At 38.6% G+C, this 12,106-nt stretch overlaps 1 protein-coding gene across 2 annotated transcripts in view; it reads left to right on the plus strand.

The window, feature by feature from the left end:
- The first annotated feature begins 1,357 nt into the window (after positions 1-1,357).
- The window catches only part of cgnl1 (cingulin-like 1), a 32,181-nt gene continuing 21,432 nt past the window's right edge, over positions 1,358-12,106 (plus strand). Inside the window, exons 1-9 of one of the 2 annotated variants that reach the window (XM_051901629.1) lie at positions 1,374-1,517; positions 3,320-3,405; positions 3,831-5,477; positions 5,621-5,715; positions 8,751-8,856; positions 9,304-9,405; positions 9,754-9,902; positions 10,294-10,435; positions 11,164-11,376. In XM_051901629.1, the coding sequence (XP_051757589.1) occupies positions 3,879-5,477; positions 5,621-5,715; positions 8,751-8,856; positions 9,304-9,405; positions 9,754-9,902; positions 10,294-10,435; positions 11,164-11,376 (2,406 nt within the window). In that variant the 5' untranslated portion in view covers positions 1,374-1,517; positions 3,320-3,405; positions 3,831-3,878. Of the gene's footprint in view, positions 1,518-3,319; positions 3,406-3,830; positions 5,478-5,620; positions 5,716-8,750; positions 8,857-9,303; positions 9,406-9,753; positions 9,903-10,293; positions 10,436-11,163; positions 11,377-12,106 lie in introns of both variants that reach the window. The other variant, XM_051901628.1, reaches the window with a different exon arrangement.

Genomic DNA, 12,106 nt, shown 5'->3' on the forward strand with positions numbered 1-12,106 from the left:
CTATCTCATATTATATTAGGAAGTTGAAGCAGAGGCAGATTTTCTCACTCGCTGTAATAACTTTAGAGATATAGTAGGAACACTTTGGAAAAGCTTTTATTTTAGCCACTGCATCTTCCTACTCTCTAGTTATTTGTTGTCTGTAGCCTACAACGTTATTCGTTGTTGTATTTTACTTGATATTCTGTAGATCTATTATAATCGTTAGTTTATTAACATTACTGGCACCTTTTTTTATCTTAATATATTTATTTTCTGTCAGTTGTCCAACTGTATGAATCACACAGTAGGATGTTTGGCATATGCAGTGTTCTATCACTAGATGGCGCTGTCAGTCTAAAGAGCTGTCAGGCCATCATTTAACCTGTATGTGATGCTAGCTAATACAGCAGTTCAGTTCGCGCAGAGAGTGTATTTTATATTACTGTTTTGTACATCTTTCCATTACGGGATTCTCTCTAGCTCTGCCAAAGCATCAGTAAACACACATTTTAATTGTCAAAAATGTTGCTTTGAATTCCCCCATAAAAGCAGATGGTAAGTGTATTTCTTGACATTATTGCTAAACATAAAGAAGTTGATGGTTCAAGTTTTGTTCATGTTTTTATTATTTAACCTATTGAATTTCACAAGTAAATGAGCAAGTTATTATTATGCTTCATATTATTTTGTTTTGCTTTGCTTTTTGTTGTACCTTGCTCTAATGCTTAACCCGGGAAAACAAAAATAAATCAATAAATAAATGTCATAGAAGTAGCGTGCACCAGATGAAGTCAACAGGGGCTTTTTCAGGCACTTGACAAATTCAAGTGAATAAAGCAATGTTCAAAACAAAATAGATTCAAACCATTTCATATTAAAGACGCGCATCCTTCCGATAGAAGATTTAGTCCCTGCTTTGTAACACAAAATAACGATTATGGTTGCTGTGAAAGCTGTTACGTGGATTTTAGCACGAATGAAAGGTTTTTGAACTATTCGTTTAAAATATTTATGTCTAGGCTAGCCTATATATATCTAAATGTTAGGATATTGAATGTCCTTTCAGGTTTCTTCAGTATTTAAAATCTTAGGGAATCAATGGTGTGTCACCATTTTGAAAAAGACCCATAGTCTCTCTGTCCTCTCTTATAATTCATTATCACATGAAAACTCTTGATTTCACCGATACTGGAAGCACAAGTACTTGAAAGGTTTACACCCAGTTTCTGGCTGCGCCTTTGTGTCTTGAGATCAGCTAAAATGCGAAATGAGCTCCGTTCGGCAGTGGTGTTGAGCAGATCAGCTGATCGTGAATCAGGCTGCTTTGGGTGGGTGGAGTGAGGGATGGGGATGTGGGCGGGGCTTGACGCTCTTCAACAGTCCGTGTGTTTGAAGTAAAACTAGTCTGAAAACAAGACGTGCAACAAGTGACTTTGACCAGCTGAGAGGAGATGGTGCTTTCTCTTTGTGTCATAGCTTTTTATAGAGCTTGATCAACAAATAAACGCATATTGTGGGATAAACGACAGACAGCGGTAAGTGCTTCTTTTGGATTCATTTTTATTACAAAAAAGTGTGCGAAATTTCTAGGGGCATTTGGGCGACATTGTAACAGGTCAGCTTAAACATTGAAAGTAAAGTTAAAAAGCACCCAAACAGGCAATGTTCTTATATAGGGAAAACAGGCTATATTATTAAAATTGCACCTAGTGTTTGGAGCATCTGTTGGGATGATGTTTGGTATTCATTTCGCAAAACATTAATTATTGCACAGAAAGCAATTGGAAAACAAACTTTTGGCTAAATCATGTGCGTGTTTTAAGCTGTATGGTTCATATAAATGCAACCCCAAAAATAAATTGTTGCATTATTCAATATAATCAGTACTATGTAAATAACTACATAAAAATATATGAAACTAATCTAGTCTAATAGTACCCATGCACTCTGCCTGATGTACAGTATGTAAAAGCAAAGGAAAGTTCACTGTAAGATGACGGAGTATTCCTGAATCCCTCCTGACAGAGTTATAGTGGTTGCTCTTGTCATCTAGAGAATGATTATCCATAAACCTCTTTGTTGAACTTTTTTTTTTTTGTTGTTGATACTGTAGCTGTAGCCATGTTTTTGGTCTGGATCAGGGCCAAAGTTTACGAGTTGGTAGTGAGAGACCGTTTCACCAGGAAACTGTTTTGAGTTTCCCTGGAGGTGGAATGCAGGTGGAGGCCATGCTGCAAGAGCTTGCACAGCCTGTGTTAGTTTCCCTGTCAGAGCTACACATTTCCAGTTGGCACAATGAGAGGAAAGGAGCTACATTAACACAATTGAGTTCCTCTGCACATAGTACAGTTCATGTGATACAGGAGCTGAAAGAGGCTATTGTGTCATATTCTTTTTTTCAGCACCAGAGCTCTGTTCCTTATGGATAAGGGGGCTTGCCGCTTTTTAACTCGCCCTTATTGTTCTTTCTCATCCCCCTCTATGGGGCTGGAAAGTTTGAGTCCCTTCTGCTCTCTTGAGTGTGGCGGCCGATGAGAAGGACTTTTTCTTTTGACTTGCTTTAATATGATGTTCATTTTGTGCTTTTGTAGTAGTTTTTTAGCCTCAAGACTTTAGGTCTTCCAATCTTATGCTTTCAACCTGAAGTTTCTAGTGTCGCCTTCTTTCTTCACTGAACGGATTCCTTACTTGCCCATTGAAAATGAACCAATGCCGTCTTTGTTTTCTTCATTGTCAAGCCCTCGGGGATCTCACAGGTTGCATGCACCGTAATACACTGCATGCTTTGGTCATACCATTTGCTGTTGCAACAAAGACATCAATATGACCAATGCAATCTTTTGTTGGCTTTGAGGTGAAAGGATGTTATCAGTGGGGTCCAGAGGAAACTGATAATGGCCTGTTGCCTGGTGTGAAGCCTGTAGTGGGGTGATATTTTTGCTATTCCTGAGGCACAATACTGCTGCTCATTGCATGTCAATGAAATTCTTTGGAATTAGGCTAATTGACACGTGGTTACACTGACGATCACAGTATGAGAGCAACTCGGTGTTTTTGATTTGTTTACTGTCAAACTTTTTGAATCAGTTGTATTTGAAGAACCAAATTACATGAAAACATCTTTGTTGCTGTAATTTGGTTATTTTCAATAAAAGATATAATTTAGTCACCAGCTGTTTCAAGACGATGGAATACAAAATCTGACTTCCTCTCTGTTTTTCTTCTGCTTATCTAACACAGCCCCCATACTGTACAGAGACATCATTTGCTTTTTTTTTTTTTTTTTTTTGCTAGTGTTTGTTTGTGTTTATATAACCCACATTGCACTCTCTTTTAGCTTTAGTAAGCAATGTCAATGTGCTTAAGATTATAAAGTCTGCGGCTGGGCTGAAGCTGTCTGCATGCTTGGCACATTCTTATGAAGTAAGTGGTCATTATTGTACTGTATGTAATTGCGTCAAATACTGTAGGTTGTCATATAACTCAAGTTAATTGAAAAAACCACAAAGATCGTAGCACGTGCCAACATCAATATTTGTCTCAGAATAAATTCCAAAACCTGAGCAAAGGGTCTGTTTAAAAAGCTTTTAAGGTCCCAGTTTTGTCCAAACAACCTTTGCTTGTAGTGGGGGATCATGCTAAACACTTTACTTTGACTTTTTTGGTTTTGGGTCTTGCCACATAAATTTAGCCCAGTTACATTAATTCAGGTTTGAAAAAGGTAACTATATGGCATAATTACATTTTGTCGGACAATTTTGTCTCATTAGGATCTTTTAGAGATGCAAAGATACTGTAAGCAATCACAAACTTCTTGTGTAATAATGAGATTATGGCTTTGTTTTCAGGGGTGAGCCTTATCCACAAAGAGGGATTTGGTTGTTTCAGTGTTCCTGATGGAGTCTTACAGAGTTAGCGGCATGCCAAACACTGGACTATCTCAAGGCTATACACAGCCTTCCCGCACAAGAGGCCAGAGCAATGGTACTTACGGCCTCAGTATCAGAGTTCAAGGCATAGATGGACACCCCTATGTGGTCCTCAATAACCAGGATAGAGGTCCAAATCCCTATGCGGACCCTCAAAACAATAATGGATATATGGATTCTGAAAGCCCAAACAATTACGACAAATGTGATTTCAAAGGAACCAGGAAGAATCTTTCTGAAGGCCCATATGTGGATTTTATGACTCCGAAGCTTCATGGAGGTCCTCACAATGGGACTTCTGATCCTAAGAAGCAATCCAGTCTTTTAAACTTCCAGAAGCATCCAGAGATTCTCAAGCCATATGATCCTGAGAGCAATACTCTCGATAGCTTTCGAAGTCTACCTGTAGTTGAGACTCGAAATCCCTACCCAGGATCCCTACCCAGAGCCAACTCCCCAATTGTGAGCCAAGCCAGATCCTCCAGCCTAGTTCCAGAACCATCTTTTCCAGATGACAGGGGACACGCCCAACCTCAGATTCGTCCCCAGACACTCCCGTTCAATGTCCAACCTCAAACCGGTCCGACCAAAGAACATGTTCTGGCCCAGCCTCAGGTCAAACCCCAAGTTCAAGCGCAACCTCAGGTCAAGCCTCCTTTTAAGACTCCAGTGCCCTACCAGAGTCAGTCTCAACCCTCACAACGCCTTCCAGTTCCTCAGGCATCTACAGAAGCCAGTAACCCCAATGACCAGACCAAGGCCTCTTCTAGACCTCCCAGCTCAGTTAGTAGCACCAACTCCAGTCTGGAACGAAGTCGACGTGAGCCAGATGTGTTGCCCTTGCGGCGTATGGACTCCAGTGGCCCGGTGCTACAGTCTTCCTTCTCCTGTAACTCCTCTATGGACTCTACCACACCAACAAAGGAAGACCAGTTGGACCAGCTTTATGCAGAGACTATCAACCGCCATGAGAACCGGCGCTACATCCCTTTCTTGCCTGGCACAGGGCGTGACATTGATACTGGTTCCATCCCAGGTGTGGATGAGCTTATCAAGAAGTTTGACAGCAAAGAGACTCAACAACGCAGGGGTCGGTCAGGGCGGAGGAATCGACTTAACCCAGAAGACCGCAAACGTTCCCGTAGTGTTGATAGTGCCTTGCCATTTGGTCTTGGGGGTGACTCTGACTACTTGGATGAGGTTAGCAAGAATCGGGGCAGATCTACAGAGCATCTTCTTCGCCCGTCACTGCTCCTGCAGAAGGGTGCTGGAGTGAAGACCTCCCCCATGTCGCCAACTTCCACTACTGGACCCAGGATAAGCCTAAGAAATGCAACACAAGTCAAAAGTGCTCCTGGCTCTCCTCAGGGGACAGTCTCCAACTCTTCAGCTGCTATTTTGGGGTACAAGAATCCTCAGAGTCGTCCCTCTGTAGCACCTGTAGAGAACAAAAATGAAGAGGCCAAAACGTCACAGACTATGAAGTGCATGTCAAGTCTGAAAACAGGATCAATTTCTCGTCCTTCTGTCAATGGTAAATCGACGAGCACTGAAGTGGATGCCCAGGTAAGAAAGGATGGATTTCCTCTGTTATTCCAATATATTCCCACCATTATGGGGGACCAGTCAGTTGTTTTTATGTATGTATGCATATAATGACACGTATTTCTTTTCGTTCTTTTTTTTTTTCTCTTTTTTTTTTTGCTCAGGTGACACCTGATCTTCTGAAAGGTCAACAAGAGCTTTCACAACAAACAAATGAAGAGACTGCTAAGCAGATATTATTCAGTTACCTCAAAGATGGGTGAGTGCAATTTACAAATAATTTTGTATGGAGTTTGTAATTTCCACAATTTCAAAAAGATTTGCTTTATTTTTGTTAAAATAATTAATTTTCATTGCTTTTTAAATGGTCACTTACAAATGTGATTCCATGATCAGGAAAAGGGAAAATCTATAATATAATGTATTCATATACAATTTTCTAAAAAAGTTTAGACTTGATGTCTATGGAAATCTAAAAATGTCATGTCAGCATGCATACTGTATATTGATCATTTCTTTAAAAACGTTATTTTTTTTAATTATTGTTCAAAAAATATATATTTTTAACAAATATGAATTATTAATTCATAAATATTTGTTTAATAAAGATTAAGTTTTTTTTCTGAGCAAAATCCACAAAATGACATTTTAAAATGTTGCCTTATTCTATCTCAATGTTAGAATTATTTGATCATTTAAGAGATTTAATATATTGACCTTAACAAACAGTCATGAAGGTCTGCAGGGCTCCTCTATATGATATAATTTCCTCTGTTGTTTTCTGCCACATGTTAGTTTCACCACTTTAATTTGGCACACTAAAATGTTTGATCCTAATGGCAAATTGTAACAGTAGCAATTAGTTTTGTGTCCTTATTGGTCTAGGGTTGTTTCTTACTCAATAGTGTTCAATCTTTTTTCTTAGAAGCAGTGGTGTAATGTAACTAAGTAATAATACTTCGTTACAGTACTTGAGTATTTTTTGGGAGAATCTGTACTTTGCTTGAGTTTTTAAATTTCTGTCAACTTTTACTCTTACTTCACTATATTTCCTAAATAAAATGTATACTTTTACTCCGATACATTTCCCCAAAGCATTTCCGTTACTTACTACAAAATAAAGTCGGAAGAACACAGACTGTAAGCAAGCGTACAAACAAGTGCTCGCGCAACCGCGGTTGATTTCATTTTCCGGGTAGCGTCCGTTGCTGGAGCGGCTGATAAGAGTGCGCGGTCATTATACAGTACGAGAGCGACCTCTAGAGGCGAAATAAAAACTAACACTGATGCCTCGTAGAGTTTGTTTTGACACGTGACGTGAGGCTGCGCGCTGCACAGAGCAGGACACTTCAAAAACGGATTTAAAACATAGACAACAAAACGGTATGTTATACAGTGTACACTACAGTATATGCATTCGTTATCTAGCGAAGCTGCGTATTTAAACTGTGTCCTCATCATGCAGCGACAGAAACATAAATCAGAAATGTATTCGATTTCAGTTCTTTTTTATCGGCACTGTAACATATTTTGATTAGATAATCATCAAGTTTTCTAAAATAGAGGCTAATAATGTGTGAAAGTATACATATAATAGACCTATGCTATGCCTTTGTGTGTAAAGATGGCAATTTTTAAGCATGACTGTTTGGATTTATATGAAATAACACTTTACAATAAGAGTCCATTTGTAACATTAAATAAGGTTAATAAAAGTATTGTTCGTTGTTAATTTCAACATTTACATTTTAACATTTTAAAGTTGTCTCTTACATTAGTTATAATGCACTATGAATTAACATGAATGACCAATGTATTTTGCTCCTTTTGTATGTTACATTTACTTGTACTTTTACTGTCAATACTTAAGTACATTTAATATCAAAAAAATACTTTTAATACAATACTTTTAGTACAAAAAAAATTTCACATACTTTAAAACTTTTTTTAAAACAGTGACTTTAACTTCTACCAAAGTCATTTTCTGGTAAGATATCTATACTTTTACTCAAGTATGGCTTTCAAGTACTTTATCCACCACTGCTTAGAAGTGAGATTTTACTTGGAATTTGAAGTAGTTTCCACATAGTCTGACACAAAATGATAACAGTACAAGAATTTTACCTCCCCTACATTTCTTCTTCATTTGTGTACAGTAGAATCATCCACTCACAACACCACCCACACACATCTATTTTATTCTTTCAGGGAAAAAACAGGTTCTTAATGTTCCTCCTATAATTTCTCAAAACAATCAAATGACAAGTCATTTATTTAGATAAACTTTCAAAAAAAGCTGCTTGCTAGATGTTTTAGACCGTTCTTCACGCAATATAAATGGTTTTAGCCCATTGCCAACAACTAAAATCTGTTATTTTACTTGAAGGACTAAATTTCCACCCAAAGCAGTGCTGTTTCCTTCTCTCGTCTAATCCTACATGATCACTGCACAGCTTCAAAGGCATGCTGTAGGTGCCCAACAGCCCAACCTGCTCTAGTGAATAGCTGAAACCGTGCCCTCTCTGAACTCCATATTCTTGATGTCAAATGTTCCGCCCTCTCTGCATTCCTCATGTGATGCGTGGAGGGAGGTGAGCAGATTATTCACCAGTATCTCTGAACCTTCTGAAGCCCTGCAGATCTAGGATCAGATATCTTCTGGTCAATAGCAACCATTATTAACCAGACCTACAGACAAGACTTGTCCTGAGGTAATGGTTAGTTACCGTTCAATGGCACGTGCCATAGGGTGGTGGTGATTGTTTTGGAGCAAAACAATATTGTCGCCGTCAGTGTTCTGACATGGCGGCATCAGCTTACGTCATGAAACCGTTAATAACAGTCTGCTCTGTGGGAAGTGTGTGTATGTTTGAAGGAGAGGCGGTGCTGGTCTTTTGGTTTCTCCACTCTGTGTGAAATGTAATGATAAGCTTTAGTCTGCTGTATACGCATGGCACAAACCCAAAGTTCTGTGCTTTTCCCTGATGCATCACTCTAGTGCCCTGAGAACATGCGGGCATCCGTGTCCCTGCTCAGACACACATTCCTAGACATGTGACTTGTTAAAAGAGAAGGCAATAATTAGGGTGGGCAGGTCATAAGGTGACACATCAAAGCTTGAGTACTCTGTACTCTCCACACAGGCAAAGAGCCAGGCTGATTTTTCCCAGAAATGTCAGGGATTATACTCTGATCCAGTCCACACACACACACTATCAGCACACACTTTGGCTGGGAGAAAGAGACTCTCAAACCATCCAAGTGAATTAGGAGCACTTGTGTTTTGTTTTGCAGGAGCAATGATAACGATGACACTACCAAGAGGAAGGTCAACCTGGTGTTCGAAAAAATCCAGACCTTGAAGTCACGGGCTGCTGGAAACGTGCAAGGCGACAACAAAGTGAGCCGTTGTTGTGGCATTGTAATTGAGTTCAACAAACAGCTAAGACTGTGAGCCTCTTATAAGAGGGACTTAGTCTATCTCTTGGAGAAAGTATAAAGGCTGGCTGGGGTTATTTACTTGGCAAACAGCATAGTCATGGCTAATGTTTAAACATTTGCAAGCAAAATCAGACCAGAACCTATTCTTTTTCACTCTATTTATTTACTTATTTAATTTATTTTCAATTTTTATAAACACGTCTGCAAAATCATAAAATCTTGTACATGAAAAGATAAGCATATGAATAAGCATTACAAATTCCCTTCTTTTGAAATATTTCTGATTGGAATAGAGATTATGCCTGAGAACCTGCTGTTTTTGTTCTGCTAAAATGCAAAACTGTATCTAATCCTTATCATAAAGTGCTGAAAAGAGCTCTGTTGTATATAAATGTTTCTCTCTCAGGCTCCAGACCTTGCAGCCCAGGCTAGAGCCCTTCAGGAGCAGAAAACCGAACTGGAAAAAGAAATTGCTGATCTTAAGAAACAGCTTGAGAATGAAAGCAAGGTAAAACACTCTCTCTCTCTCTCTCTCTCTCTCTCTCTCTCTCTCTCTCTCTCTCTCTCTCTCTCTAATAATACCTCTACTGCTTTAACTCGTCAATTGCACCTTGGACCCCTGCTCTGTCTGTTTAGTCAGTCTGTTAGAAGCTTCCGTGTTGAACAAAAATCCCACTCCTATCACCCCTTAAGATCAATAATCAAATTAACCAATTACTGGCTTATTAGAAAGACTGGGCCTTAAATCCAAAAAAAGACGCCCAGTCTCTCAGACAGACAATGATTTTGAAGGTTCAGTAAGGTTACTGTCATTTCATGTCCTCACTGTCATTTCTTATTATGTCTCTTCCTGCAGAAGCGCAGTGATCTGAGCGAGACTCAGCTGAAGGCGGGAGAAGGAATGAAAGATTTGAGGAGAGAGCTGGAACAGAGTCAAGCCGAGTGCAGCAGACTGCGGGACAAGCTTAGTAAAACAGAGGCTGACCTGCGCACTACAGTGGACGAGTAAGAAACTGTCTTGTAAATCCATTCTGCAGATTTTGCACCCAAAATCAATGCAGAAAATGCTGGTAAAGTCTGCCTGGCTCTTCTTTTGCTTATTAATTTTATTTTTGAGCCAACAAACTTCGGAGCAAAAGTACAATATACAGGTGTTGGCCCTGTTGTGAATCACTGTGAAAGTCTACACTACCATCAGATGTGCTAGTTTCTGGGATTTCTCCATCCCGTAGCTAAGGTTGTCAAAATAAGGTGTAAATTATCCTCTGTGACATCACGGTTTGAATTGGCAGGAGTTTATATGGACATGAGCTCAGCAGATTACCAGGCATGTCTGCGTTGGCTCTTGTTACTCTTCAGAATGCAGGTATTCTGAGTGTATTTGTGCGTGTATCAGACTCTATCAGGTAAAAATGGAGAAAGAGCAGTATCAGACTGAAATCCGAGACCTGCAGGACCAGCTCTCGGAGATGCACGATGAGCTGGACGGAGCCAAGCAATCTCAAACAGACAGCACAGACAAAGAGGCCATGATGGAGGTACAGCGTCAAAACCTATCATCTTAAAAAGTCAAAACCAATGTCAAAAGATACATTGCATAAATATGCTACCATTCAAAAGTTTGAGGTCGGTATGATTATTTATTTATTTTTTAAAGAAATTAATACTTTTATTCAGCAAGGGTGTATTAAATTGTGACAGTAAAGTCATTTATGTTACAAAATATTTCAAATCCTTTTGAACTTTATCTAAAATTCCTGAAAATGTGTCACTGTTTCCACAAAAATATTAAGCAGCACAACTGCTTTCAACATTGATAATAATAAGAAATGTTTCTTGAGCAGGATATCAGCATATTAGAGTGATTTCTGAAGGATCATGTGACGCTAAAGACTGGAGTAATGATGCTGAAAATTCAGCTTTACCATCACAGGAAGGAATTACATTTTAAAAAGTATTGAAATAGAAAATTGGAGAAAAAAAAATATTTTCAATTTTAAAAAATATTTCAGAATATTACTTTTTTAATGTATTTTTGATTAAATAAATGCAGCCTTGGTCAAAAATATTTAAAAAATCTTACTGACTGCAAACCTTTGAACTGTAGTGTATAACTTCTATTGTGGCTCATGAAATTTCATGGAAAGCTGTATATTTCCCATGCAAATTTTACACTGCAGTAATCTGTAGCATAACTTTACATATTCAAAGTAATTAATACTTGAGACTGATGACAGAACCTCTAACCATGTGCTGTTCTCTCTAGGACTTTATGCAACTGAAACTAGACCTCCAGGATCTGCTTCTTGCCAAAGAGGAGCAGGAGGATCTGCTGAGGAGGCGTGAGAGAGAGCTGACCGCCCTTAAAGGAGCTCTGAAAGAGGAGGTGGCAACTCACGATCAGGAGGTGGATAAACTTAGGGAGCAGTATGAAAAGGAGATCCGTAAGCTGCAAACAGTTGTGGAGGAAGCCAAACAGGTTATATATCTGTTTTTTTTTTTTTTTTTTTTTTTTACATTTTAACTGCTTACAAATACAGCTTGTGTGATGTTAGAAACCTTTCCTGATCCTATTCCTCTCCATATCTTCCTTTAATTTCCTGTCCTCACTAAAAGTGGCATATAACAAAGGAAATGTGATGTTTAAAGTATTTTAATGCACGATCATAGCATATGCTAAGACGTACATAATATATTTTTAAAATTATAAACTCAGTTAAACTTTAATATTATGTCACAATATTATGATTTGCATGTTTTGATTTGTTTTTTTACAAAGTATCGGACCTTTTTTTTTTTTTTTTTTTTTTTTTTATATATATAGAAATTAATTTCCTAGTGACTTAAAGTAGTTGATCATGATGATTTTGTTCGGGTGAGGGGAAAGCGCTCAATAGAACAGAACAGTCGGGAAGAGAAGGAGTGAAAGAGGACTGAAAGGTGTCCACAAGTAGGTGGAACTCCTTCAGTCTCCCTCTTAGCTCACTTCCTTTTTCCAACAAAGAAACTTCCTGTCCAAAGGAAGGCATTGTTGTCTCAGTTTAGATGCATTTTAAAATAGTAAACAGACAAAGAGTTTAATCTTGGTCAGGTGCCACAGTAAACCTGGTTTGTGCACTCATTGTGCTTATTGTTCAAATAGCTGCACGAACGGATGTCAGAAGAATAATAGATGGTTTTGTTGTTGGATATTTGAGAAGTGGAGAAAT

Source organism: Ctenopharyngodon idella, chromosome 7 (assembly GCF_019924925.1).
Source record: "Ctenopharyngodon idella isolate HZGC_01 chromosome 7, HZGC01, whole genome shotgun sequence".
Lineage (NCBI taxonomy): Eukaryota > Metazoa > Chordata > Actinopteri > Cypriniformes > Xenocyprididae > Ctenopharyngodon > Ctenopharyngodon idella.